At 46.4% G+C, this 25,486-nt stretch overlaps 1 protein-coding gene across 4 annotated transcripts in view; it reads right to left on the bottom strand.

Annotated features, from left to right (window-relative positions):
• The window catches only part of FAM169A (family with sequence similarity 169 member A), a 502,597-nt gene that overhangs the window by 157,725 nt on the left and 319,386 nt on the right, over positions 1-25,486 (bottom strand). For all 4 annotated transcript variants that reach the window (XM_078675250.1, XM_078675251.1, XM_078675252.1 and 1 more), the window contains exons 9-10: positions 9,876-9,930; positions 2,730-2,853 (exon numbers count right to left, since the gene is read on the bottom strand). In XM_078675250.1, coding sequence (XP_078531376.1) covers positions 2,730-2,853; positions 9,876-9,930 — 179 coding nt within the window. The remainder of the gene's footprint in view (positions 1-2,729; positions 2,854-9,875; positions 9,931-25,486) is intronic.

The raw sequence follows: 25,486 nt of genomic DNA, 5'->3' as shown, positions 1-25,486 counted from the left end.
TTCAAGGCAGTAACCATGCGCCGTCAGGAGGGAAGAATCGGCTGCAGCACTGACGACCTGATTCGCCACCAACATCCCCTCATTCAACACCTCTTGGAAATACTCTCTCTTGTCACGAGGCAGGTGTTCTAAAAACTGCTGGAGGGATTTCCAGAGGGCTCGGTCATACCGCCCTAACAAGGCCGAGGCACTTGCTGCTTTCATGGAAGTCGCCGATGTCCCACAAACTTTCCTCCCCGCCGAAACCAGCCATCTAGATTCCTTATCTGGTGGGACTGTGGATGACGGAGTGGTAGCATGCTGTTTCCGAGCCGCCGTCACTATCACCGAGTCTGGCGGAGGGTCCACCCTCAGAAAAGCCGGATCCGAGTCGGGAGCCCGGTATTTCTTCTGGAGTCTCGAGGGGGCCGCCTTAGTCACCGCCGGGGTGAGAAACAGGTCCATGGCCGGATCCTCCAGGCCCGGTACCAATGGTAGTAATGGCCTAGACTGATGTTTCTTTTGCAGCGTCTCGAAGATCACCGATGATTTGGGCGTGGGCACCGTCAACGAGATGCCCAACTTCGCTGCACCCTCAACAGGACCTCATGGAAGGACACAAGATCGTCAACCGGTGACACCCTTGTCTCCGGCGACCCCGACAACGTCGGTGAATAGTCCCTGGTCTCTGAAGACCCTGTATGCGAACGGGACCTGCGCCTCCTGTGGCGTCGTCTCGACCGCGTGGATGACCTGTTGTGACTCCGCGATCGCTCCCTCCTCCTGGAATGAGATTGCGACCTCCCAGTTCGTGGACGCTCCTCAGGTCTCCGCGGAGTTTTGGCTTAGGAGTCCCCTTAGGCGGTGTAGGGAGGGGAGGCAGCAACACCGACCTCGGCGGAACAACAGGAGGCGGAGGAGCCTCCTTACGTAGAGGTGGAGGAGGTGGGGGCGTCTTCGGCCGAGGTGGTGTATAAACCACCGAGTACACCGAGCCTGGTGACTTCTTCGGGGGAGGGGACTGGGAACCAGCCCTCCAGTCGGTGATCGCTGTCTCCGGCGTCCTCCCCCAGATCCAGCGTGACTTCCGGCGCCAGAACTCCTTCTGCGCCGCTTAGGAGAGTTGGAAAGTCTCCGAAAAGCTGATCTCTTTCTTCTCGACGCCGAGCGTCGCTTCTCCGGCGTCGAGCGTCGCCTCCGCGACTCCGGCGTCGAACGCCGTCTCCGCGACATCGAACGTTCAGTCCTCGACGACGAGCGTCGACTCCTTTTCGACGCCGACCGCTTCCTCGAGGTCCTCGACGTCGAGGATCCCCTCGACGCCGACCGTCTTCTCGACGGCGACCGGCGGTATCGCCTCGACGGCGAGCGCCGACGCCTGCCGCTCTTTCTTCGACGTCGATGGCTCTACGCTGACGTCGTGACGAAGAATCCGTCGGTGGTGCTCTCGACGGCGGCCTAGCCAGGCCCTCCGATGTCGATCCTTCACGCCGTCTCGACCCGGAGCCCCGGGGAGATGGGGAACACACCGTCGTCATCCCTCTCGACGTCGTCGTCGATGCAGTCGACGGAGACCGGGCCCTTTCGCTGGGCTTCCTGCCTCTGGGCCTCAGCAGGGACAGAGGCAGCCTTCCCAGCCTGCCCAGACCAGCCTGCAGTCGTCTCTCCTCTAGGCCTTGAACCCTGATTTTCAGCCTTTCCCTCAGGGTTCTTGCTGAAAAATTCTGGCAGATGTCACATTCTTCAGGGACATGTGCAGCAGGGAGACAGAGGATGCAGACGTCGTGTGGATCCGACTTGGACTTCTTCCTTCCACATTCTGGGCACTTGTCGAAGAGAGCAGGCATTTTAGAGCCCTAAAAACCTTGAACAAATACACAGAAGTGAAGAAAAACACCAAGCACACAAAATGAGACACTTTTAAACACCAAAGGTGCACAAAATTCCAATAAACCCTTGAAAAAAGGGAGAGCTCAATGCTCCAGGGTCCTGTTAGCAGGAGCCGGAAAAAAGAAGTGAAAGTAAAAGGGACCTGCAGTGCATTCTGGGATACTGTGAAGTTCTGGAAAGTTCTCTTAAAGGCACAGTATCCTGTTCTGAGCCACATAATGGCAGCCTATGGGGCTTGTCTGTTCAGGTCCTCCTCTCTATCATTCCAGAGGGTTTTTGCTGCTAAAGCAAGGGAAATCTGGACAGGCTTTTGCTTTTTTGTGGATTTTTGGTGGAATTTCTAGTTGAAGTACTGGACAGTGTAGCCTGTTTTATAGGCTGCATTATCTGTCTTTAATTCTCTCTTAAGTGTCTGTGCAGTTCTGCATTTTTCGACACCTTAAGAGATTATTTTTGATTGCTCCGGGGTCCACGCACATGGGCGGGACTATTCACTAGATTATGACTATACACAGAGATCCCCTACTACAGAAATGGGTTTGATCAGTGCTTCCCAGGAGGGCACACTTTACCCAAGAGGGTTTATGGTCTCAGACTTCTCTGGGAGCGGATTTAGTTCCCTAAGTACTAATGCACCATTGTTAATTTGCACCATGTTGTGAAGCACATGCCTTAATTTAAGACTTCATGTGTCCCAAAGCCAAACATTTGGATTTGCTTAATGTTTCAAACAACGCTTCACCTGATCTTACGGAAAAAGCCCCAATAAAAAACTATGAAAGCATCACTGTCATATGAGAAATTATATTTGTCTATGTGACAGATCATGCATCAGCGAAACTTCTGAAGAAGCATCCTACCTGGCCAATGAAGTCAGAGTAATGCTATAATCCTCCTCATCAGGTTCCTGTAGCCTCCTACCAATCTTGGGACGTTTCAGGTGGCTGCTACGTGTGCGAGTGGAAACAGGTGTAATATCATAGTCTGAAAGAAATAGATTAATGTAACATCAAATATTATAGAAGTGTGAACATATTATTGTTAATTTGGATACTGGACTATATATGCGAGTGGATTCTACAGTAAAAGGAGAACAAATAAATATTAGTCCAGGAAATCCAGGAAACAATTCTTAGCACTTACAATACTTCTAGACCATGACCGAAAAGGTGGCCATATCTTCCATCACAACACAGAAACCTGCCAGCTGTATTCCATTTACTCTAAATCAGTTAAATCTTAACTGTTTTTGACTGTTTTCGAAGAATACTTCGATGGGCATACTGAGAGGCTTTGAGTAGTTTGAGCTGGATATCCCTTAAGCAGCCAAGGTTGACTATCCCTGAAACAGTCCAGCTTGAATTTTAAAAAGAGGCCTTGCACACTGTGAAAAGGGGTGCCTGTGAAGGGATAGTTTGTTTTCATTGTAAATGGGAGGGAGAAGCTGTATTAGAGAATATATCCAGCTAAAGACAGATTTAGAATTACATCTTTATCTTTAGAAATATTAATGGGGAATGAGAGAACCTACAGATAAGAAGCCTAAAACCCTTGAGGGGTGCGGGCAAAAGCATTTAATGTAGTCCAGGCTGTGGTACCTGGGGATATCTATCACTCCAATCTCCATCCTCTCAGTTGTCACCAAGGGACCCACAAAGTTGCCAGTCGTTTTAATTCTCAGTATGAAACCTCTAGCATAGCTTATCTACTCACTTGATCTCCAATGTAACTGTGTGCAGCTGATCCTATCTCAGATTATGCAGTATCTTCAACATTTGTCCAATGGCCATTGACAAGCACTTGGACATAACTCCAATATGATGGAAGTTGTATTAGTTGTTCTTTTTGTTCTGAAGTGCTGGACTCCTCCCCATGTTCTGTGAGCCTGTGTTAGGAAGCTGGTATTGTAACTTGATTCTGATGTACCTATTATCCCAAAGATACATTCATTGGAAGTGCTTTTGTAAGAGTGGAAGCACATGGTATAATTACATGTTTTGGTGTAAGGTTGAGTATTGCATGGTATAACAAGAATGAGGCATGGTACATTTTTGAAAGTACGCTCACTTTGTGAGATTACTGCAGACCCTCATTGATGTTGTACAATGTATACAAAGGTGCTTGCTAGATGGGCATTGTGTGCCTAGCTTCAGGACATATTCATTCTAGAGAGTTCTATACTGAGTGACAGTAGGCAGCTCTCACTGAGCCAGAGGATGGTATGTGGGGTATGTGCATCCTCCAAGAGGTTGACATGTTAGTTCATTACAGGTTACTGTAGACTCTAAAGAGGAATGATCAGAGAGGGAGTAATTCCAAGTAAAATAGGTGCAGCCATCTCAGGGTTAGCCAAAGGAGGATGGTATGCCATTTTACAAGTAATTACAGGTCTGATTAGACTTTTCATGGGTGTCGAAGAGGCTATCAAAGCTGGGTGCTAAGCTCTTGATGGTTTGTGCCTCATGTCTGCTCTCAAATATGACTACTGGGAGAAACTTATTAATTTCTGCTAACTGAACGAACACATTTGGCTCGAACATGGAAACATAAGTTTGTGCTATGGGTCAACAATATTTTTACTACCTTTTCAGTTTTGTAGAAGGGACCCCTCTTTGGGATCCTATTACAATGCACTATGAAACCCCACTGTTTAGACAAAATGTTTTCTCCACAACTTAGAATATGCCCATAGAATATCATACCATAGATGCCCACCTTTGCTGATGCAATGCAAACAAACTCCACATTGGTCCACACTGATATTTCCATCAACCCTAATCGATTACCTATGAGGTGGATTACAGTTGTGTAGACTGCAGCAAGGAATAGTAAAATTAACTTTGTGTAGTTCAACACTTTTCCTACTGTTGCCCTGATTGGAGAGGGAATAGTACATTTTACCCCTTTGAAATCCAAAACTTTCTGTACTGTAGTGTTGTTTGGAGTGAGAATACTAAATGTAACCCCTTCGAAGTCCAAGGCTTTCCCTTCTGTTGCACAGATTGGAGTGGGAATAATAAAATGTACCCCTCCGAAATCCAACAATTTCCTCCCTACTGTTGAGCTGTTTGGGGTGGGAATAATAAATGCAACCAATTCGAAGTCCAATGCTTTCCCTACTGTTACACAGACTGGAGTGGGAATAGTGGATTTTTCCCGACTGAGACATGGCTAGAAGATTCATCCTCCCCTGATATTCTAGAAGCAATACCTCCCAGTTATAGTCTTCTGAGAATTGACAGACAAAAACAACGGGGAGGAGGACTTGCACTTATCTACAAAGCAGAGCTAGAATGCACATTAATAAAATCAACCATAACTAATAGTGAATGTGGCTTATTCACAATAAAAATAGAACCAACAAAAACAATCAATGGACTACTTATTTACCGGCCCCCGGGAGCCGCGGCGCCTTTCTGCAGCCAACTCATTGAATTAGCTACCCAGCTAGCAGTTAGATACAAAAATGTAATCATTTTAGGCGACCTAAATCTTCATTTTGAAGATATTAACTCCAGCGAAGCACAACTTTTAGCTGCCGCACTTAACTCTGTAGACATAAAACTCCTCTCCACAATTCCCACACACCAGCAGGGACATCTATTAGACCCCATTTTTGCAAATTGGGAGGGCATTAAGATCTTACCCCCGATCCCTCTGATCTGGTCTGATCACAGCATTGTGCCATTTGAAATACTAAGAGAACCTACAGGAACTACACTTAAAAAACATCCTCATCACAAACGCCGCAATTGGAAAAAATTTACACCTGAACTCTTTAAGAGCATGTTAACTGAGCAACCTCTAACAATGGGTAATTCCTTACAGAAAGTTTGGGATAACTACGAATTATGGATGGCAAAAGCATTAGACAAGATTGCTCCTTGGACAACTAAAACTCCAGTAAGACAAACCAAAACCGCTTCATGGTTTTCGGAGAAGCTTAGAACAGCAAAGGCTTAATGTAAATCTACGGAGCGTAGATGGATTAAAAGCTATGCACCTGAACTCAAAGAAAGCTACAGAATTGAATTAAAAAAATATCAAAAACTGGTCAGAGCGGAGAAAAATAACCACTATAAAAATAGAATTGGGGAAGCAGACAATCCCACGCGAGAGTTGTTTAGTATCTACAGAGAGCTCACTATCACATCACGGCTAGATGCTCAAGATACATACTCCGCTGAGATATGTGATCAAATCGCTAACTTCTTGGTAGAAAAAGTGGAAAGAATCCATGCCACTTTTGCAAGCAACACAACTCCCGTAAATACCAATATGGGTACTAGAGTTACCCGAACACACAAATCCCCACTTACCAGCTTTACTACACCTGATAAACAGAACCTATTGAAAATTATTAATGACATACAGTCCGGCTCCCCCACCGATGCATGTCCACCGGATCGGTGTAAGGGAGTTATGGAAAGCACACTAATTGATCACATTAGTCATATGATCACTTTATCTTTCCAGGAGTGCTATGTTCCAGAAATTTGGAAAACGGCCCAAGTTATGCCATTAAAGAAGAAACCTAATATTCACATTTCTCAGTTCCAAAATCTACGCCCAATCTCACTTCTTCCTTTCTGTGCCAAAATCATAGAAAAAGTGGCAAATAAACAACTTATGGAGTTTTTAGAGAAGGAAGCTCTCCTTCATCCTTCCCAGTCAGGATTTAGATCAGGCTACTCAACTTAATCGGCAGTTCTATATTCGACTGAATGTATTCGGAAGATGGTGGACGAGGGCGAGACAGCGGCGTTGGTCCTATTGGACCTTAGTGCAGCATTTGACACCGTGCTGCACTCTACGCTGCTGTCTCGTCTCTCGGATATGGGAGTAATGGGCCCAGCACACGCTTGGCTACACTCCTTTCTGACCGATAGAACTTTCCAGCTACACTGCCCACCCTTCAGATCATCTCCTCGGAAGGTGAGCCATGGGGTTCCACAGGGCTCTAGCCTGAGCCCCACGTTATTTAACATCTACATGGAACCCCTGGCACACATTGTAGAGGAGTTTGGGGTGGGCATTGTCAGCTACGCTGACGACACCCAGTTGGTGTTCAAGCTAACCCCTGACCGAAGAGAATATGCCACCAATTTCTCAGACTGTATGTCGGCGGTAGCGGCTTGGATGAACAGCAACTGTCTCCGTTTATTTCTATGAAATATTTTATATCTGTATATTTTTAGACAATATTAGCGTCAGCTATATTTATTCCTGATATTTATTTACTTACCATTAAAAGTATAGGAGCATGAAATCATGGTAAACTATATTTATATCAACTCTATTGTTTACCACAATATTGTGTCAGTGATCCAGGGCTAGATCTATTTTTAACAACTAAAAGTACTTCACAGATCCCTCCATTCTCAACAGTGTTCTTTGTTGTGTCACTTATTACAAAAGCAATATTTTCAAGATTATGACAGTGCCTCGTATATTGCAAGCTTATATATCTAATCAGACGACCAACGTAATCATGAATGACACTCAGATTTGTAAGTGCCACTCGAGCGTTGTGCCACATTTTACAGGTGCTCCAAGATTGACAAGCTATTGCCTGGTCTCTTTCTTTCCAACATCTGGCCCTTGATACTATTCATGAGTTGCTTTACCCATAAGCTATTGTACGATCCAATCAATCTAGCTAAATTAGTATTTTCTGTCCCCCATTATAAAATAAAAATACAGTGGCCAGGTTTTTTTGGTGCTTGCCTCATAAGCGCTGAACAATCTACATGCCAAGCTTCTAATTCCCATCAGAGGTGCTTAGTATAGGAAATAGGAAATCCAAATTCAAAGAGATGCCCACATTTATAGAAAACAGACAAGCAGACATTTCCGGTCATGTATAATTATGTTCAGTGTGCTTGAAGGAGTTGAACAACTGTGTTACATTTAGAGGGATAGAGGCGATAGCCTATTTTTCAGTCACAGACACGCCTCATGAAGTAAGGACTGGGACAAAGAAGAGGGACAGAATATCAAAATTATACTTACTTACATCCCTGAAAAGTTGTGTGTTTGCAGGTAAACGAATGTCGTGTCTTGGCAATTAGAGGGCTAGAGGATCTAGGAAAGGATAAACAATTTGCCTGTCCCTCCCAAAACCATGACTGGTGATTGTCTACAATGATATGAAAACACCTCATATCAACACAATACACGTTTCCATAACTGCTTATCCACATGGTTGAGTGACAATAATCTCTTGCTAATAAGATGTGCAACTATGTGAGAAACACAAATAGGAGTAGAGGATTAGATTAAGAGCTAAATTGTAACTGGGAGACCAGGGTACTGATATCAGCTTCGGCGCCTGGCCAATATTTCCGGGATTTTAGACAAGTTTTTTTAGTCCCTGTGTCATTTTCATCTGGTTTTATGTAACTATGCAGAAACACACACACACACTCACACACACACACACACACAGACACACACACACACACACTCTCTCTCTCTCTCTCTCTGATATTTAGCCCGGTCCCAGTTGTATGTTATCACATCTTCTCCCCATCACAACCGAGCTTATCCAATGTGGCTTCTGCCGGACTCCTACAAGCTAGAAACGGCTTTTAGAAATGAAGTGGTGGATTTGTCTCCATTATTTGTGAATCCAGATTCAGCCGTCACACCTGTTACAGGCCAGACAAGAATAACTGTCCCCGATGTAATGAGCCTGAGGTGCATCACTTGTCTTGCTGATATCTTACTCAAAGTGAAATGCAATTTTGCAGCTTAAGGTTTTAAAAAATAAGGGGCATATCAGCAACGAGGCGATAAAAAATTATCGCTGCTTTAGCGTCCGCTTTCGGACGAAAAGCGGCGATAATTGCCTTATCATTAAGGTCACACTATCGCGTGAAACCTTGCATTATCACCATTTCCCCTGACGCTCAGCTTTCCATCTCTAATGAGATGAAAAGTGGGCGTTCCTCCCGAGGATAACGGGAGAAATGTCGCTAAGCGACATTTCTCCTATTATCAAGCCTCATGCAAAGCAGCATAGCGACAAGAAAAGTAGCGATACCTCTGTTTTCGCTACTTTCCTTACGCCAGCTTTGAAACTAACTTAGCCATGATATTCTATGTAAGGTGGATATCATGGCTAAGTATGTGACGCCCTATCAGCAAGCTATCGCCAAAAGTTGTGTGATTATCACTGGATTTTCAGCGATAATAGCACAGTTGGCAGCTTGCACTCTGAATTTTATCGCTTTGGAGATAAGCATTGCTGATAGCACGCTATCTCCGCGATGAAATTCAGAGTTGGCCGGCGATAATTCTTCTCAAGCTAAGAGCGGTGAGCGATAATTATCGCCGGCCCTTGCTGATATGCCCCTAAGGAATTTGGGGGGATATTATCAAGCACAGCGTTAATATTATCGCCGCTTTAGCGGCAGCAAACTGCCGGCAATAACGGTGATAATTGGCTTGATAATACACCGTAGAGAATGCCCATAGAAGCCCATGTTCACACCAGAACATGGGCTTCTATGGGAATTCACAAGGCCGTATTATCATCGCTTTAGCAGCAGTTTTCTGCCGCTAAAGCGGCGATAATGTTAACGCTGTTTCTTGATAATATGCCCCTTGGTGCTTGAAATAAATATCCTACGAATGTTGGTAACTCGGCAAGCTCTGGAGTATTACTGTATCCCGTCTAGTGAACCTGAGTTCTGCTAGATATGTTTTAACTAACGCTGAATCTTGGCAACTCTTTTTCTTACTTGTTCCACAACTTTGACTAATCCGCACTTTTAGGTCAGCATAGACCGTAAAACATAGACCGTAAAAGATAGCATTTGTATTATCATTGTGTTCCCGACAAAATAACAGGGAACAGCTTTAACTATTTATTTTAGTTAGGAGAATGTTTTTATTGTGTGCATTTTTCTTGTGATGGCAATGAATAAAGCCATCTCGACTTAGATACTAGTCTAAGAATAAAAAGAAAGTCTTTTTGACACGACTTAAGCAGAAAACCTTACCTTCAGATATACTTGCTTCTGTCTCTTCCACATTTGGTTCTTTATTTGAGACAACCTGAATAAGAAAACAACCATTTAAAGTCACTTTATACACAGGTTCAGCAATCACTCAAGTAAAGATCTCACGCCATTACTATGAGTTAAGCTTATGGCTAGAAGCCTATTTGCATAACTGCTCTTCATATTGAATGTACATCACAAATGGCTACTTGACACACATTGTTGAAATGGAAATAACCATTGTGGATATTTGACTGACATTTCAAATCTAAAGTGCAGATATTTTTGCCTATACAAGCCATTCACAGAAGCTTGAGTGGGTTTGTGAATGGGAAGAGGTTGAACGCTTTATATGATTTGGATGGAGCAAGCTTTGCGTTAGACCTGAGGCAGTATTTGGGTGATTTGTTGTCGAGGCAAATGCAGGCAAAAGCCACTTCAGACAAAAAACCTGCAATAAAAGGACTCTAAGAATGACCACAATTCTCAAAGTAATTGTCCCTTATTTAGTTATATATGCGATTTGTTATTTTATTGCTCTGGTAGAGAGCCAGTAGCATGACTAACTCGATACAAATCCAGTAACTCATTGCTATAATGCAGAAACAGTTGATAACACAAGTTCCTACCCACTGTTGCGATGTTATAAAAGAATTCCAGGCTGCACTGGCAGGGTTCTCAAAGGGCCTGCCAGGGTAGAGCTGGAAACCACACAGCTTCTGGAAGAGAGGGAAGGGGAGGCACTGAGTAGTTGGGGTAAGTGGCCAGAGGCCAGGTCTTGGTTTTGTTTTCTTTAATTTTACATGTAGATATGGAAGAGATGCCATGTAATGTATGACTCTTTAATTACTTCTCTGCCCCTACATAGTAATTGAGAACAGGGACAGATAAATTTAGGACCCATACATAACATAACATTATAAATGATTAGAAAGTGAGCTTCTAAGTGACATTATAGGCAACTTGAGCTTCCCTTTCGTTCTCTATTTGATGTCACACAGCACCAATACCCACAAATTACTGTTCCCTATTTATAATTCTATATGTTTTTGTTTAGCGTGCAAGCCATTTATCAGGCATTTGCATCTGTAATTCATCTTTTTTTGTATATTTTTATTGAGAAGTACATGTCAGTTTATAAACAAAACATTCAAAAAAGTAGAATAAAAAAATTAAATTATGGCCACACAATAAATTACTATGAAATGTTAACTTCTCAGATTTTTAAATACAAAAATGATAATACAGATATCAAAAGATACAATAGCTGAGATACTCCTAAAACCTCGAAATGTAATTCATCCTTAAGCTCTGAACACAGCAAATGTACCTCATACACTGACTTACCTGCATTGCGATACATTTTAATTTCTTTCTGTGTATTTAGTAATTCGGTTTCAAAATACCAGAAAAGATCAAACAGAATTTGTGCAAAATAGTGTGCTCCAGTGAAAACGTTACTTACCTGTTACCAGTTTTTTATTTTCAAAGTTACACCTGACTTAAAAACCAATAATACATATAGGGGAAAATCCATGAAATCATACAAACAAAACCGAGCAGCACATTAACAATGGGGTATTCTCAGTTTCTTCAGCATACACAACTCTCGTGGTTAAAAAATTCTACTTAGAACGGTAGGGGGATTATAATGTGCACGAAAGGAATGTTGGCATCTTTGGATGGGATCTTTTGAGATGCAAGGTTTGATCAGCTGAGCTCTACAAAATAAATTAAAAAAATTCTATACAAGGAAGAATGAAAACTTCGAGTTTGTAACCCTAACGTTTGGTGATGATTGCGATGTTTAAAATCGAAGAAAAAATATTATCTGATGAAAATAGGGAAGCGTAAATACATTATAAATAGCAGAGCTGATAGTCTAAACTTGTTTGCCTTCAAAGGCCAAATCGGACCTAAGTTTCCAAACATCATATAAAAATGGAATATTAATGTGCTAGAGCTGGCCTCACTCTCTGCACACCCATGTTCTTTAGTAGAGGTTTAAGCCAGTTAGACTTAAAACTAGCATAATTTGGGGAAAATAGAAAATACATTTCATCCTCTATGGCAGTAATACAAATGGCACTGTTGGAGAAGACTAGGCACCATCAATAGTTCAAATAATTCAGAGGAAGAGTTCCATATCTTCATTTAAGATTAAAGGACTCAATATCCATTATGCGGTGGTCAAGAAGCAGTGGTGTTGTCGGTGTACCCAATGGCAGTTTTAATAGTTGTTTGAAGAATCACAACCCACAGCAAAATAGGTCAGAGCACAGACATCAGAGAATCTCCACTGCTCCATGCCAGACACTTTGCATCTTGTACACCTCCAGGGCTAGGTGGATCATATGACCCCCTTTGTCACGAGAGAAATGGAGGGTATACCCAGATTACTGGGCCATGTGTAAGAAGAAGAAAGGTGCTAGAGAGCAAAACCCCGTCGGATCCCCCTTGAAAATGTAAATGGTCTGGTGGTCTCTCCTGCTGGACCCGAAGAGATCTATGCAAAGTTCCCATCATGCAATCTAATAAAAAAAATAGAAAATGAATGTGACTTGTGTAATGAAACTGGTGCTCGTGTAAAGAGATCCAATACCTTTGGGCCGAGTTTGCGCTGTATATAATTGCAAAAACAAAAACAAAAAAACAATAAAGAAAGGATTCTTGGTGAAATACCAAGATTGGATAAGGTGGGCCACAGTAAACAGCAGGGAAGGTTGTCAAGAGCACAACGTAGGTCTACAAATACCACATATAATGGCTCCTTTATTAATACTATACTATTAGTTACTAAAAGATAGAGCATGAAAGCTTGATCTGTTGGACCCAGTTTCTTCCTAAAGCCAGTTTGACAATTATTGTTATTGTATTTATATTGCGCTTACTAGCCCTGACGAGGCGTTGAAACACTTTGCGTCAAATAACATGCTATTACAAAACCCACAACTAGAGTGAATAGTTAGTAGATTTGTTTTTTTGTATGCATTAGTTGTGTTAGGTTTGTGCTCTTGATGTCTTGTGAGTTTAGAGTAGAGACAAAATGATGGGAATGGATTTGGAAAAAGTTGTAGTAATTTGTTTTCATAAGTGATGGAAGTGTGTTTTCCCGTTAGTAGGATGATGATTGAGAGTTCATAATCGTCATAAAGGTTTGGGATGAGTCAGAGAGAGGAGGGATGGACAAAGGTGTGTAGGGAATATATATATATATATATATATATATATATATATATATATATATATATATATATTCAACAATGACTGATGTATTTTGCCAGTACGAGTCCGCCAGGCAAATAACTCAGAGCCTCCACTCGTTTTCCAGCAGAGTGTATATTTATTCACACACGATAACCAAACCCAACGCGTTTCGGAGTTCAACCCACTCCTTGCTCACTGGCGCTGGTTACCTGCTGGACCCTGAGAGCTGCATGAGACCCTTGTTGGCGCCCACCCTCTAAACCTGACTCCGCAACACAAGGTAACGGACAAGAAGACATCAAAATGGCGGACCCCTTCGCCTCCTAAAACACTGGACGTAACAGCTCTGCATCGAGGTGCCTGCAGGGCTGATGACGTCACACGCCTCAGGGCTTTGAGTTCTTCAACCCGGCAAATACAGTAGACGGATGGCCCACCCATAAAAAAATAGAATGCATAGGCTTCTCTGCCAGTGTCACATGCCACTCAACGTCATCAGTCATGATCCCAACAGCACTGCCACAAGCAAGAGGTAAATTTACATATATTTTTAAACAGATAAGAGTGTATTTTCACTTTTACAATGGCTGACCCGCGAGAGAAAATAAGGGGGAAGCCCCTACGCCCTCATGCAGAATCTGCCACTGGGGAAATTCCAGAGGCAGGGTAAATCTTGCTTGATATCACCCAAGCATTTGACACCTTAGGTTGGGAATACATGCTAGCCGTGCTGCGTAAATTTGGAATCCCCCATGAATGCACAAAATGGATACAAATACTTTATCACCTCCCAACCGCCAGGGTGCGCACCGGGTTGCATATATCGAAGCCCTTCCAAATACAGAGAGGCAAAAGCCAAGGCTGCCCCCTTTCACCTATATTATTTGCGCTGGCGCTCAAACCCTTACCTCACAAGTTGCCTGCAGAGTCCACTAGATGGGACTTTACCATCAATCGTGTGCACCATGTCTTATCACTATATGCTGATGACATCATGCTTTACACCACGAATTTGCAGTATAACATAACCAGTGTGTCACAAACCTTTGCACAATTTGAGTCCATAGCAGGACTGGCCATTAAATATGAAAAAACAGGGGGAGGAGCTTGGCGGGCATCCGTGATGGCCGCGTGAGCACAGCGCTCTCCGGACCCCCGCCACTCCCGGCATGATATCCTGAACATATCCTGATTCTTCACGAGGATTTATGTAGAGGACGCTGGGCTGATCTTCCTGTGATTTTTGGAATTTGATTTGGACCCGGGGCGCCGAAGATATGGCGATTTGAACTTTCGGGGTCCGCCCTTGGGGTGTGCCCGGGACTGGGTGAGGTTCTCTGGCCGTCTCGGAGTTGAACAACAACGGCAGGGGGATTGGACTTGTGGGTCCCCCTCTTAAGTTTCGGTTTCGATTCTGCCTCAGACTGAGACATCTGGCAGGGGAGTCTGGCCTGGGCTGGGTCCGGCACACGGTACGGCTGTCGGGCCTTTGGTTGGCTTATTCTCCTTTCAAGCTGGTCCTCTCCTAGTGGTACCCTTGCAGCGGCCTTCTGGTCCCGACGCCCTACTTTCCTGTGGCCATTTCCATCGGGTCGAGTGAGTCTCCTGGTGGCGCGGTTTCCGACATGGCGGGCAGAGGGGACCGAGAGACACGAAAGACCAAGACGCCCCTGCGTGGGGGCCCGGTCCAGTCTAACGTTATGGACCGTTACACCCATGCGAAGGGGTCCCCCGGAGCCGCCCTGCCTGGCCCAAGTGCGGTTGATCACATCGTAGACGCATCAACGGAACCGTCCTTGCAGGACATCATGGGCGCCATTTCTGGCATAAAGGAAACGATAGGTCAACAATATGAAGCTTTGGCCCACAAAATCGACACCGTGGCCATTGATGTGAACTTGATTCGGGCCGACCTATCTAAAACCAATGAGAAGGTGAAGTCATTGGATCTCAAGTCATCCAGCCTCACGGCAGACGTCTCGGAGATACAGACAGAGATTGGCAATCTCCGTAGGGTGAACGATTTCATGACCCGGCGCTTGGAGGACTTTGAGAACAGGGCACGTCGCTGTAATGTGCGTGTGGTTGGCGTTCCGGAGAATCCAGAACCGCACTCTGTTGATCTCCTGGTTGAGGACCTGATCCAGAACTACCTCTCTCCGTCTGGGCTGAGTAAGTTCTTCGCAGTGGAGCGTGCCCATCGTGTTCCGGGAGGCCAAGGTAAGCCTGGCGCCCCGCCGAGGCCTATTGTTGCGAAACTCTTCCACTATAGGGATCGGGACGCTATCCTGCAGGCATCACGTGTGAAGGGCCCGGTGGCCTTTGAGAATGCCACGGTGAACTTTTATCCGGACTTTTCTCAACTGGTGCAGAAACAGCGTATGGGCTTCCGTGGAGTCAAGAAGCGTCTCCGGGACATGGGACTGCGCTACGCTATGCTTTTTCCGACCAGGCTGCGAGTTGAGTACAATGAACGAACCTTTTTCTTTGATCGGCCTGATTCTGTGAATGACTGGCTGGACTCCCTGCCGGACCGACCTCCTGCGGCTGAGTCCGCCGCCCACCCGGGTGGTGCTGAGGGTGGTGTAGAGAGCTGAACTGTTTGTTTATGCCCGGGTCCTCGTGTCAAGTAACTTCTTCTGGGATTCTATGCCTAAGTGCCTCTGCTGTCTGAGTGATCTCTTTGTTATTTTTCTTGTTGGGGTGGCGGGTGGGTCAGAGCCTTTCCTCCTCCGGGGTCTTTTTGTAGAATGGGGGTTCTTGGGCGACAGGCACACTGCATGTTGGGGTGGCTTTTTAGCTTCTTGCAGGGGTGCAGGGTGGGGGGTGTTTTCTTGATTGTTGGGGGGTGGGTGGATGGGAAGTTTGATGTTTGTGTGTTGTGTTCTCAAGGCGATTCTATCTTGCTAATGATGTTTTTGATGTCATGCTCATTGGAGGGGGGTTGCGGCGTTACTTTATGGGATGGGGGTAGCGGGTTGAGGTTTATTTTGTGGAATGTTAATGGTCTGGGGGATCGTATTAAGCGGGGTGTGGTGTTGCGATGTATACGACGTTTGTCTCCAGATATTGTTTTTCTGCAGGAGACTCACTTGGTAGGCAATACATGTCGTGCAATGAATAGGTGGGGCTATCGCCTCGCCGCACATTCGGGGTTTACCACGGGTTCCAGGGGGGTGGGTATCCTTGTTCGGGCTTCCCTCCCCCTAGCTATTGATGATGTGATCCTTGATGATCGGGGGCGATACGCCGTCCTCGTGGGTCGCTATGAGGGTCGAACCCTTTCCTTGTTTGCCGTTTATGTGCCCCCCGGTCTACAGACCTCTACCTTTTCCGATTTGGGCCGTGTGTTGTTGAACCTCCCTGATAGTACTCTCTTCATAGCAGGTGACTTTAATTCTGTGCTCTCCGGTCTACATGATCGTCACCCCCCTAGGGACACCCCTTTGTCCCAACAGTGGCTGGGTGGGTTTCTGGATACGTTCGGCTTGATGGATTGCTGGAGACTTATGCATCCTACTCAGCTTCAATACACTTTCCACTCTGGGGCCCATGGGAGTCTGTCTAGACTGGATTATTTCCTGATGCCTGCGGCGCAGTCGCCAGCGGTTCGTGAGATTAGGCACCTTCCCCGGGGCATCTCTGATCATTCCCCGCTCTGGCTTTGTTTTGAGGTGGGGGTGGAGGCGGCGGGCCGGGTGGCTCCTATCAACCCATGGTACCTCACCTCCCCCGAGACCCGCAATCTCTTGATTAAGTCTTTGGACAATTATTTTTTGGACAACGAGGGTTCCGTCTCCTCTGCTGTATCCCTGTGGGAGGCCTTTAAGACAGTGATTCGCGGGCAGGCCCTCGCCCTTATTGCCGAATCCAAGAAGGCGAGGAATCGGGAGGTGGTAGACCTTGAGAGGGAGATTGCTGAGATAGAGGCTGACCTAGAATCGAACGTTACATCTGATAAACTCCACGCCCTGGGTCTGAAGCAATTTGCTTATAAGTCTTTGGTCACAGATGCGGCTAAACTGATGTTTCGGGAGCAACAGGGTCGTTTGTATGATGTGGGGGACAAAGCGGGTAAATTACTGGCATGGTTGGATAAGACGGAGAGGGCGAATCGTGTGGTGCCTGTGATTCAGACTTCGAGTGGCGTGGGAGTGACAGACCCGGTTGAAATAGTTGAATGTTTTGCGGATTATTTTCGTGCGGTTTATACCCCTGTGTCTGAACGGGATGTTGATGACTCTCGCCTTTTGTTGCGTGATATAGCTCTGCCCAGTGTTTCCGATTTAGACCGAGTCTCTTTGGAGTCCCCTTTTACTACGGACGAGATAGCGACGGCCATTCGCTCACTCCGTTCGGGCAAGGCTTTGGGCCCGAATGGATTGCCAATTGAATTGTACAAGCTACGTCCTGACAAGGTGGCGCCCTATCTTCGTGCCATGTTTTTGGAATCCCGCGAACGGGGTATTCTCCCATATGATCAGCGTTTGGCTACGATAGTTGTTATTCCCAAAGAAGGTAAACCTCGGGACCTTTGTTCGTCTTACAGGCCCATTTCCCTTTTGAATGTTGAACCCAAGGTCCTGGCTAAGCTCCTGGCAACCCGCCTCTTGACGGTCATTAGTGGCTTGGTTCATCCGGATCAGTCCGGATTTATCCCACATCGCAACACGGCTCTCAATCTACGCCGTCTCCACGGAGCTGTTGCGAGGGCGGGGCTACTGACGGAGCCGGCCATTTTGGCTTCGCTGGACGCCTCGATGGCCTTTGACACGGTAGAGTGGCCCTATCTTTGGGCAGCTCTTGAGAAATTCGGTTTTGGGCCTGAGTTTATTGGTTGGGTGAAGTTGTTATACGCCGAACCCTTGGCACAGGTAGTAGTAAACGGTCGAGTTTCTGTCCCCTTCTGTCTTGGTAGGGGGACCCGTCAGGGGTGCCCCCTGTCTCCGTTGCTTTTCGCGCTTGCTCTGGAACCGTTGGCTGCGTGGCTTCGATGGGAACCTTCACTCAAAGGGATCCGTTGGTCACCGGATTTTGAAGACCGCGTCTCGCTTTACGCGGATGACATTCTTCTGTATCTTACTTCCCCGCGTAAATCTTTAAATGTCTTATTCGACGTTCTTACTTCGTTTGGTGCTAACTCGGGTCTGGTTATTAATTGGGCTAAGTCCTGTGTATATGTTCTCTCGGGTGTTTTGCCCCCATTACCGGACAGGTTTCCTATCCAGGTTGTCCACTCTGGCTTCAAATATTTGGGGATTTTTATCACGCTGGACTCCTCACTCCGGTTCGAGCGTAACCTCCTTCCCCCGCTTCTTAGACTGCGACTGGATGTGGCCCGTTGGCGTAAGCTACCCCTGTCTCCTCTGGGCAGGGCTGCCCTTTTTAGGTTTTGCTGGCAATGCGTACGAAGTACGCATGCGCTAGCAAAATCCTTATGTTTCTCTGTTGGGTCGGGTATCCCGCCCCCTCCTCGCCCCCTCCTCCCATTGGCTAGCTCCATAAATGGAGGCTAGCCATTGGGAGCCGGATCTGTCCGTCAAAGGCCGGACCAGATTCGGGGGCGTTCCCGACATTTTTTCCCTCTCCGCCCCTCTGTGCGCTCATCTCGGCGGTGGGCGTGTTTTTTTTTTTTTTTTTGTCAGGGCGTGTTCTCTCATTCCGCCGAAGATGGCGCCGGGGGCCCGTCGACTTCTCTTTGCTCCACGAAGTCCAGGTCAGTGCTCTGCATTTTTATTTGATATCCCGCCCCCCTCCCGCTGTCCGTGTGTGCCCCGTTCCCGCCCCTCCCCCCCCCTGTGTTTCCGGCCGTAAATGCTTCCGCTGCCCGTGGCCAAGTCCCGCTGTATGCACTCGTCACTCCTCTATCCTGACAGGCCACTCAGCCTCGCTTCTCACTTCCTGACAGACCCGAGGAGGGCTGGGACTTTGGAGAGCAGGAGTAACCGCCTCTCACGCTTTCCTCTGAGCCAGGGAGTTATTTTTTTGGCAGGCAGTGAAGAGGCGCCGGCGACTGCCACGTTTTATCTGTTTTCGCACGCAAGGGCGGACGTAAAAGGGACTGATACGATGTGCTCTGTGCCGGCGCCAGCCCTCTGACAGGACCCGTGCAACAGGTGATCTGTCCGCGCTCGAGGGTGGCGGGGGGACGCGCGTCTTGGGCTGTTTGTTGAGTGAAATAAGCAGCTGAGCCGAACTGTGATGAAGCAGATGTCGATGAGATTCGCGCAATTATGTGTTGTGTGTACGCTATATGGAAGCGCCTTAAATGCTGTTCCGAAAACAATCCAGCACTGCACGACTGCCAGGAACCTGGAGAGATAGCTAGACAGACGTTTGGCTGTAAGAAGGAGGGGAGAGCTGGGGTAGAATCAGGTGTCTCAGCCACGTGACTGACCGTTCCCCAGACTTTTGACAGGCCAGTCACCTTTGGCTGCCGTGCTCAGCCCGCCGTATTTTTAAATGTAATACTCTAGTCACCAGACCATTGACTATGGTACCACACGTCTTACCGAGCTCTGCAAGTTGAGTAAATAGGGTTACTAAAACGTTTAAAGTCCATGAAGTTAGTTGTTTCTCCTTTGTTTGAGGAGAGGACTACTGTTTGTGGCGCAAAGCTCTGTGTCCCCCCAATTTCTCCAGTCTGCTTAGGTGACAGCTGCATGCTTTATCACAGCTGCGCGCATGGCGTCCGTGGCTTGCAGTGAGTTTTAAAGTAACTCACTTTTTCAGGGTACAGTTTCTTCTTCTTGGTCTTTGTCTTATTCCATGCATCTTGACTGCCAGACCCCCCAAAATAAGAGCATTGTTGGCTGTTGCAAATAAAGCGTTTCACATTTTGCAGCTCACCTTGTTACAGGATCTGTCACACTTCCACAGGCGAGTTTACACATGTTATTGTCTCCGGGGGGTTACTTACAACTGAGAGTGAACTCCTAATGGTCGCGAATGGTCTCGTATCTCAGTTCAAGACCTCACTTTGAATCGGCCCGAACTCTTAAGAGGTTAATTTTGGCACTGCCAATTCTTTAGAGGCAGAAACCATGCTCTCTGGCAGCGCAGACGATTACTGAAAAATACAAAACGGTTGTCTAAAGGAGCAGGACCAGAATTTATAATATCTGGGTAACCCCCAGGAGGAGACTGGAAATGGGGATCAGCGTCGAAAGAAGTGGGGTTTGTTGACGAAGAAGACTTAACAATTTTTTTTTTTTGTGTTGGGAGGTATTCTGTTCATCCTACAGTGAAGGCATACATAGGTCACCGAAACAGTTTTTACAGTGTAGGTATGGGGAGGTCAGGATTGCCCAGTTGTAGATCGAACTAAGGGGAAGACTGGTGTGGTGAATTGTCTTCTCTCCCTTCATTGACTCGCTTGCTGCCAGCTGTCTCCAGTGAACGAATGTGCAGGAGCTTCATTTTATATGCTGGGGCTCTGTATTTATATGGGCACCCAAATCTGCCTGGCAATTGGGTTTTTGAAAATGAAAGCTAGTTATGAGAATGGAAGGTTCTCTTACATAATTCAGCCACTTGATGATCTCGAGCAAATTCGATACACCCACGCTGTTCCGCTTTTCTAACATGCTGCGCCTTACCTTTCAAAAAGCATTTGTTGAATTATTTTGTTGTTTGTTTGCTTGGGTCCTGTCTCGGTGAGTACAAGGCTGAATTATGATTCACATATGGAAATGCACGAGGGAATTTCCGTCCTCATACCTCTTAAACACACTAGCAATGGACGCTAGAAAATTGTATCCAAAATATATTATGAATGGGAATGTTTGCTACCCGGCACCACAGAGGGATTTAATTACACATTGCTCAATGACAAAGATGCTTGTCTCCGTGCAATGTATGGAGCTCTATTCAGTTTGTAAAGATTTTCTGACCTGTGCTTCGCAGCGCCAACAGCCTATATTTGTATTGCATAATTGTACAAATTACTGATGATAGGAAATTCGAAAAGCTTGTTTTTTATTATCTGGGGCTAGTCGGAAGATTGTTTAATGTGTTTCAAGATTGGTAATGGCCTGTTAGAAGAAATGTACTATAAATCATGGTGATTTGTATGAATATTGGTTGTTTTCATAGTATGGGAAAGCTGAGTAAGCTACATGATAACATATTTGAATGAAAGAACTCTCATTTGAAAAGAATGGCAGCCAGTGTATCGGAGAAAGTCCTTCCACTGTGCCTATGTTCTTTCTACTCCTACTTCACAAACTCTCCTTCACCCCTCCCTATTTTTAGGTTTTGCTGGCAATGCGTACGAAGTACGCATGCGCTAGCAAAATCCTTATGTTTCTCTGTTGGGTCGGGTATCCGCCCCCTCCTCGCCCCCTCCTCCCATTGGCTAGCTCCATAAATGGAGGCTAGCCATTGGGAGCCGGATCTGTCCGTCAAAGGCCGGACCAGATTCGGGGGCGTTCCCGTGATTTTTTCCCTCTCCGCCCCTCTGTGCGCTCATCTCGGCGGTGGGCGTGTTGTTTTTTTTTTGTTGTTGTCAGGGCGTGTTCTCTCATTCCGCCGAAGATGGCGCCGGGGGCCCGTCGACTTCTCTTTGCTCCACGAAGTCCAGGTCAGTGCTCTGCATTTTTATTTGATATCCCGCCCCCCTCCCGCTGTCCGTGTGTGCCCCGTTCCCGCCCCTCCCCCCCCGTGTTTCCGGCCGTAAATGCTTCCGCTGCCCGTGGCCAGGTCCCGCTGTATGCACTCGTCACTCCTCTATCCGTCAGGAACGAGTTATTTTATTTTGTCGTGAGAATCTGTGTCATTCCATGATTTATAGTTGACTTTCCACATGTCGGAACGGCTAAAACCAGGTATGTTAAGCTGCAAGCAATTTGAGGTGTGGGCCTAAAATTTAGTAATCACTCGCGTGCCTTAAGACTGTCTAGCGATGATGTTTACCAAGCACATGGCTGACCTTTTGTGATGTACCCTAACGCTGAGCTAGTTGCTCTGCTTTTAGATAAGAACTAATTGTGTCGGTGAAACTCTTATGATATCCCGCCCCCCTCTCGCTGCCTGTGTGTGCACCGTTCCCGCCCCTCCCCCCCCCGAGTTTCCGGCCGTAAATGCTTCCGCTGCCCGTGGCCAGGTCCCGCTGTATGCACTCGTCACTCCTCTATCCGTCAGGAACGAGTTATTTTATTTTGTCGTGAGAATCTGTGTCATTCCATGATTTATAGTTGACTCTCCATATGTCGGAAAGGCTAAAACCAGGTATGCTCGCAGTGTGAGGGGGTGCTCTGTGTGTGGGGGGGGCTCGCAGTGTGTGGGGGGGCTCTGTGTGGGTGTGTGTGGGGGGCTCTGTGTGGGTGTGTGTGGGGGGGCACTGTGTGGGTGTGTGTGGGGGGGCCCCTGTGTGTGTGTGTGTGGGGAGGCTCTGTGTGGAGGGGCTCTCTGTGGGTGGGTGTGTGTGGCATTTGCGAGAGATTAGGCTATTGCCATTGTAAATGACAATGCCATTTATTTATCTGTTTTCAAAACGAACACATAAATAAAAAATTTGTCATTTACAATGCCAATAGCTCTAACTTTTACAAAGGCAAAACCGTTGCATTGTAAATGCTTGTTAAAATGATGTCTTTGCCGCGATTCCTATACGCGCTTCAAAATTCTTATGACGACATTCCCGCTACCTATTTCCGGGAGATCGAGAGTCTTCAAAGGCAACTGATCTGGGACCGGCGTCCACGTATCGCCCTTGCGAAACTTACTATCCCTTGGTATGACGGGGGCATGGCGCTCCCCGATATCAAGAGATATTATTGGGCTGCCCAGCTGTCTGCCATTAACCACGTAATGTATTCCCCGGGTCGAGATCCGGCCTTTGAGATGGATAGACTCCAGCTGCCGGGAGGGGATTTTAATAGAGCGCTTTATTCCAGATCGGCCGGGCGCCATCTTGTGGGCCCGTCCAAGATCGCAGTCAATGTGTGGCGCGCCGCGAATGTGAGTTTGGGATGGGAGAACCGACTGACAATGGCGACCCCGCTTTATGCTTCTGAACGTTTGGGGTGTCTCTGGTCTACTAAGGGCTTTGACCGCTGGGATATGATTGGGATATGTAAAGTGGGTGACGTCTGTGTGCAGGGTAGAGTGAAGTCTTTCCAGGCCCTTAAGGCACATTATATGACTTGAGTGATAGAGAGTTTTTTCGGTATTTGCAGGTCCGGCATGCCCTGGCCTCAGTTCTGACTCCTGATGTGACCCTGCCCGAGTCCTCTCCCCTTGAGGATCGTATACTGGATGGACACCTGCCCGATAGCACTATCTCCCTTATCTACAAGAAACTTATTAATAATCGCGCTGACTTATTGGTCCGACTTCGGGAGGTTTGGGTCGATGACGGATTGGACTTGGATGACGAGGATTGGCAGTCGGCACTCTCTTCTCCGAAAGAGGTCGCCATCCCCGCCCGTCTCCGTTTGGTTCAACTTAAGATCCTCCACCGGGTGTATGTAACTGGTCCGCGTCTGGTTGTGATGGGTTTTTCCCCGGATGGTTTATGTAAGCGTGGTTGTGGGATGAGTGCCACATTTCTGCATATTCTTTGGGAGTGCCCGGTGGTAGCAGCCTACTGGATTGATGTGCTTGCGGTGATGACTGTTGTGACTGGTATTACCCTGCGGCCTGAGGCCCGACGATGCCTGTTGAACGTGTGGGAACCCTCCGACTATTCTGTGGCCCAGACCAGATGGGCGACCTTGGGATACATGGTCGCGAAGCGGGACATTGCGCAACTTTGGGGCGCATCCAGACCTCCCGAAGTTTCGGTGTGGGAGGATAACATGGACTGGTCCATGTTCCGAGAGAAGACCGTCTATGTGGCTAGGGGCAGACCCAGGGCGTGGACGAAGATTTGGGGTCAGTGGAATGCATATCGTGGAGATATTTGTGCCCCTCCCTTGGTTGACGCTCCAGATGTGACCCTATCTCCCTAGGCTGACGTTCCCGAAAATTTTTCATATGGTTTTAGGATTTTCCTGCCCTCCCCGCTGGCCCCCCCGGCCATGCCGAGTTTCATTGCTTTGCTTTTGTCTTCCTGATTAGTTGCTTTCCCCTTCGCCTCCTGGGCTGACTTGATTACTGTGCATTCGCCTTGTTTAGAGTTTATTGTTTTTATGATTAATATAAAAATTGTCATGTCCTGTCCTATGCTTCGAGCAATAATTGGTACCTTCCTTGTGCCCGGCCACGGGAATGATCGTTCGCTACTTATGTTGTGCGTTGCTACTAGCGGCCAGCCCGTGTGGTTGTAGGCCCATCTCTGTAACTCTTATTTTATTGCTCAATAAAAGTTTTTTAATTAAAAAAAAAAAAAAAAAAAAATTATGAAAAAACATATGCATTCCCTTTTGGTAATTACTTAGACATGCAGACCATCCCATTACCGAAGAAATCTAACATCACTATACCGGGAGATCTAAATCTGCACATGGAAGACAAGAGCCATCCGAGTGTTAAAAGACGACTATTAGATCTAGAAAGCTTGCAACTGGCCCAGCTGGTAACAATGGCCACACACGTTAAAGGACATACTCTGGATGTGGTAATCTCCAATGATCCCAATATTATAGTGGCCACACCAGTACCGGTACCGTGGTCAGATCATCACATCATCCCTTTTAATATACGGAAGATAGGAAGAGAATACAGGGAAGTTACTACCAAGGCTACGATAAGGAAAAGATGGTGGGCCAAGATTAACTCAGGAGCATGGGGAGACGTCCTAAATGACATAGCAATCCCGAATACTGAGAATCCAGGGTCAGTAGAAGAAGGATACTCGAGATGGGAATCCTGGATTACTCATTCCTTGGCTCTAGTAGCCCCTAAGGTCTCCCACAAACCTAAACCCAGAACCAGAGCAGAAGGATGGTTTAATTTCCAGCTGCTGGCGCTAAAGAAAAATTGTAAAAAAAATCAAAAGGGAGTAGAGAAAAAATAATGATCCTCAACTCAAAACGGAGTATAAAGCAGCTATTAGAAACTACCATAACAGTATCAATATAACCCAAGCTAAGTTCTTTGAGGGGAAAATTAATAGAGCTCAGAACTCCTCAAGGGAACTGTTCACAGTAATCAAGACCCTGATTAATCCATCCACTGACACCGGTCCATCAGAAACTTCAGAGGAGAGGTGCAAAGACTTGGCCGCCTACTTCCTCTTGAATGTAACAGACATTTATAGCTGCTTTAAAATGAATGGAAATGTGGTAAATAGCTTTGGTAGTCTGTCTTCCTTGTTTCTTGTTTAGAACATTTGTGTGTGTTCCCTATGTTATGGTTCTATACAGAGTTCCAATAGTGTCAGTTAGTGCTTGGCCAGATGGTGATCTGCTTGTCTATTCTGTGCTGTGAATAAACTTCTCATCTGCAAAGAAGTTCCCGCT

The sequence above is a fragment of the Lissotriton helveticus genome, chromosome 2_1 (assembly GCF_964261635.1).
Source record: "Lissotriton helveticus chromosome 2_1, aLisHel1.1, whole genome shotgun sequence".
NCBI lineage: Eukaryota > Metazoa > Chordata > Amphibia > Caudata > Salamandridae > Lissotriton > Lissotriton helveticus.
Note: the sequence above shows the minus strand (reverse complement) of the source record. Positions and strands in the feature narration are given on the sequence as shown.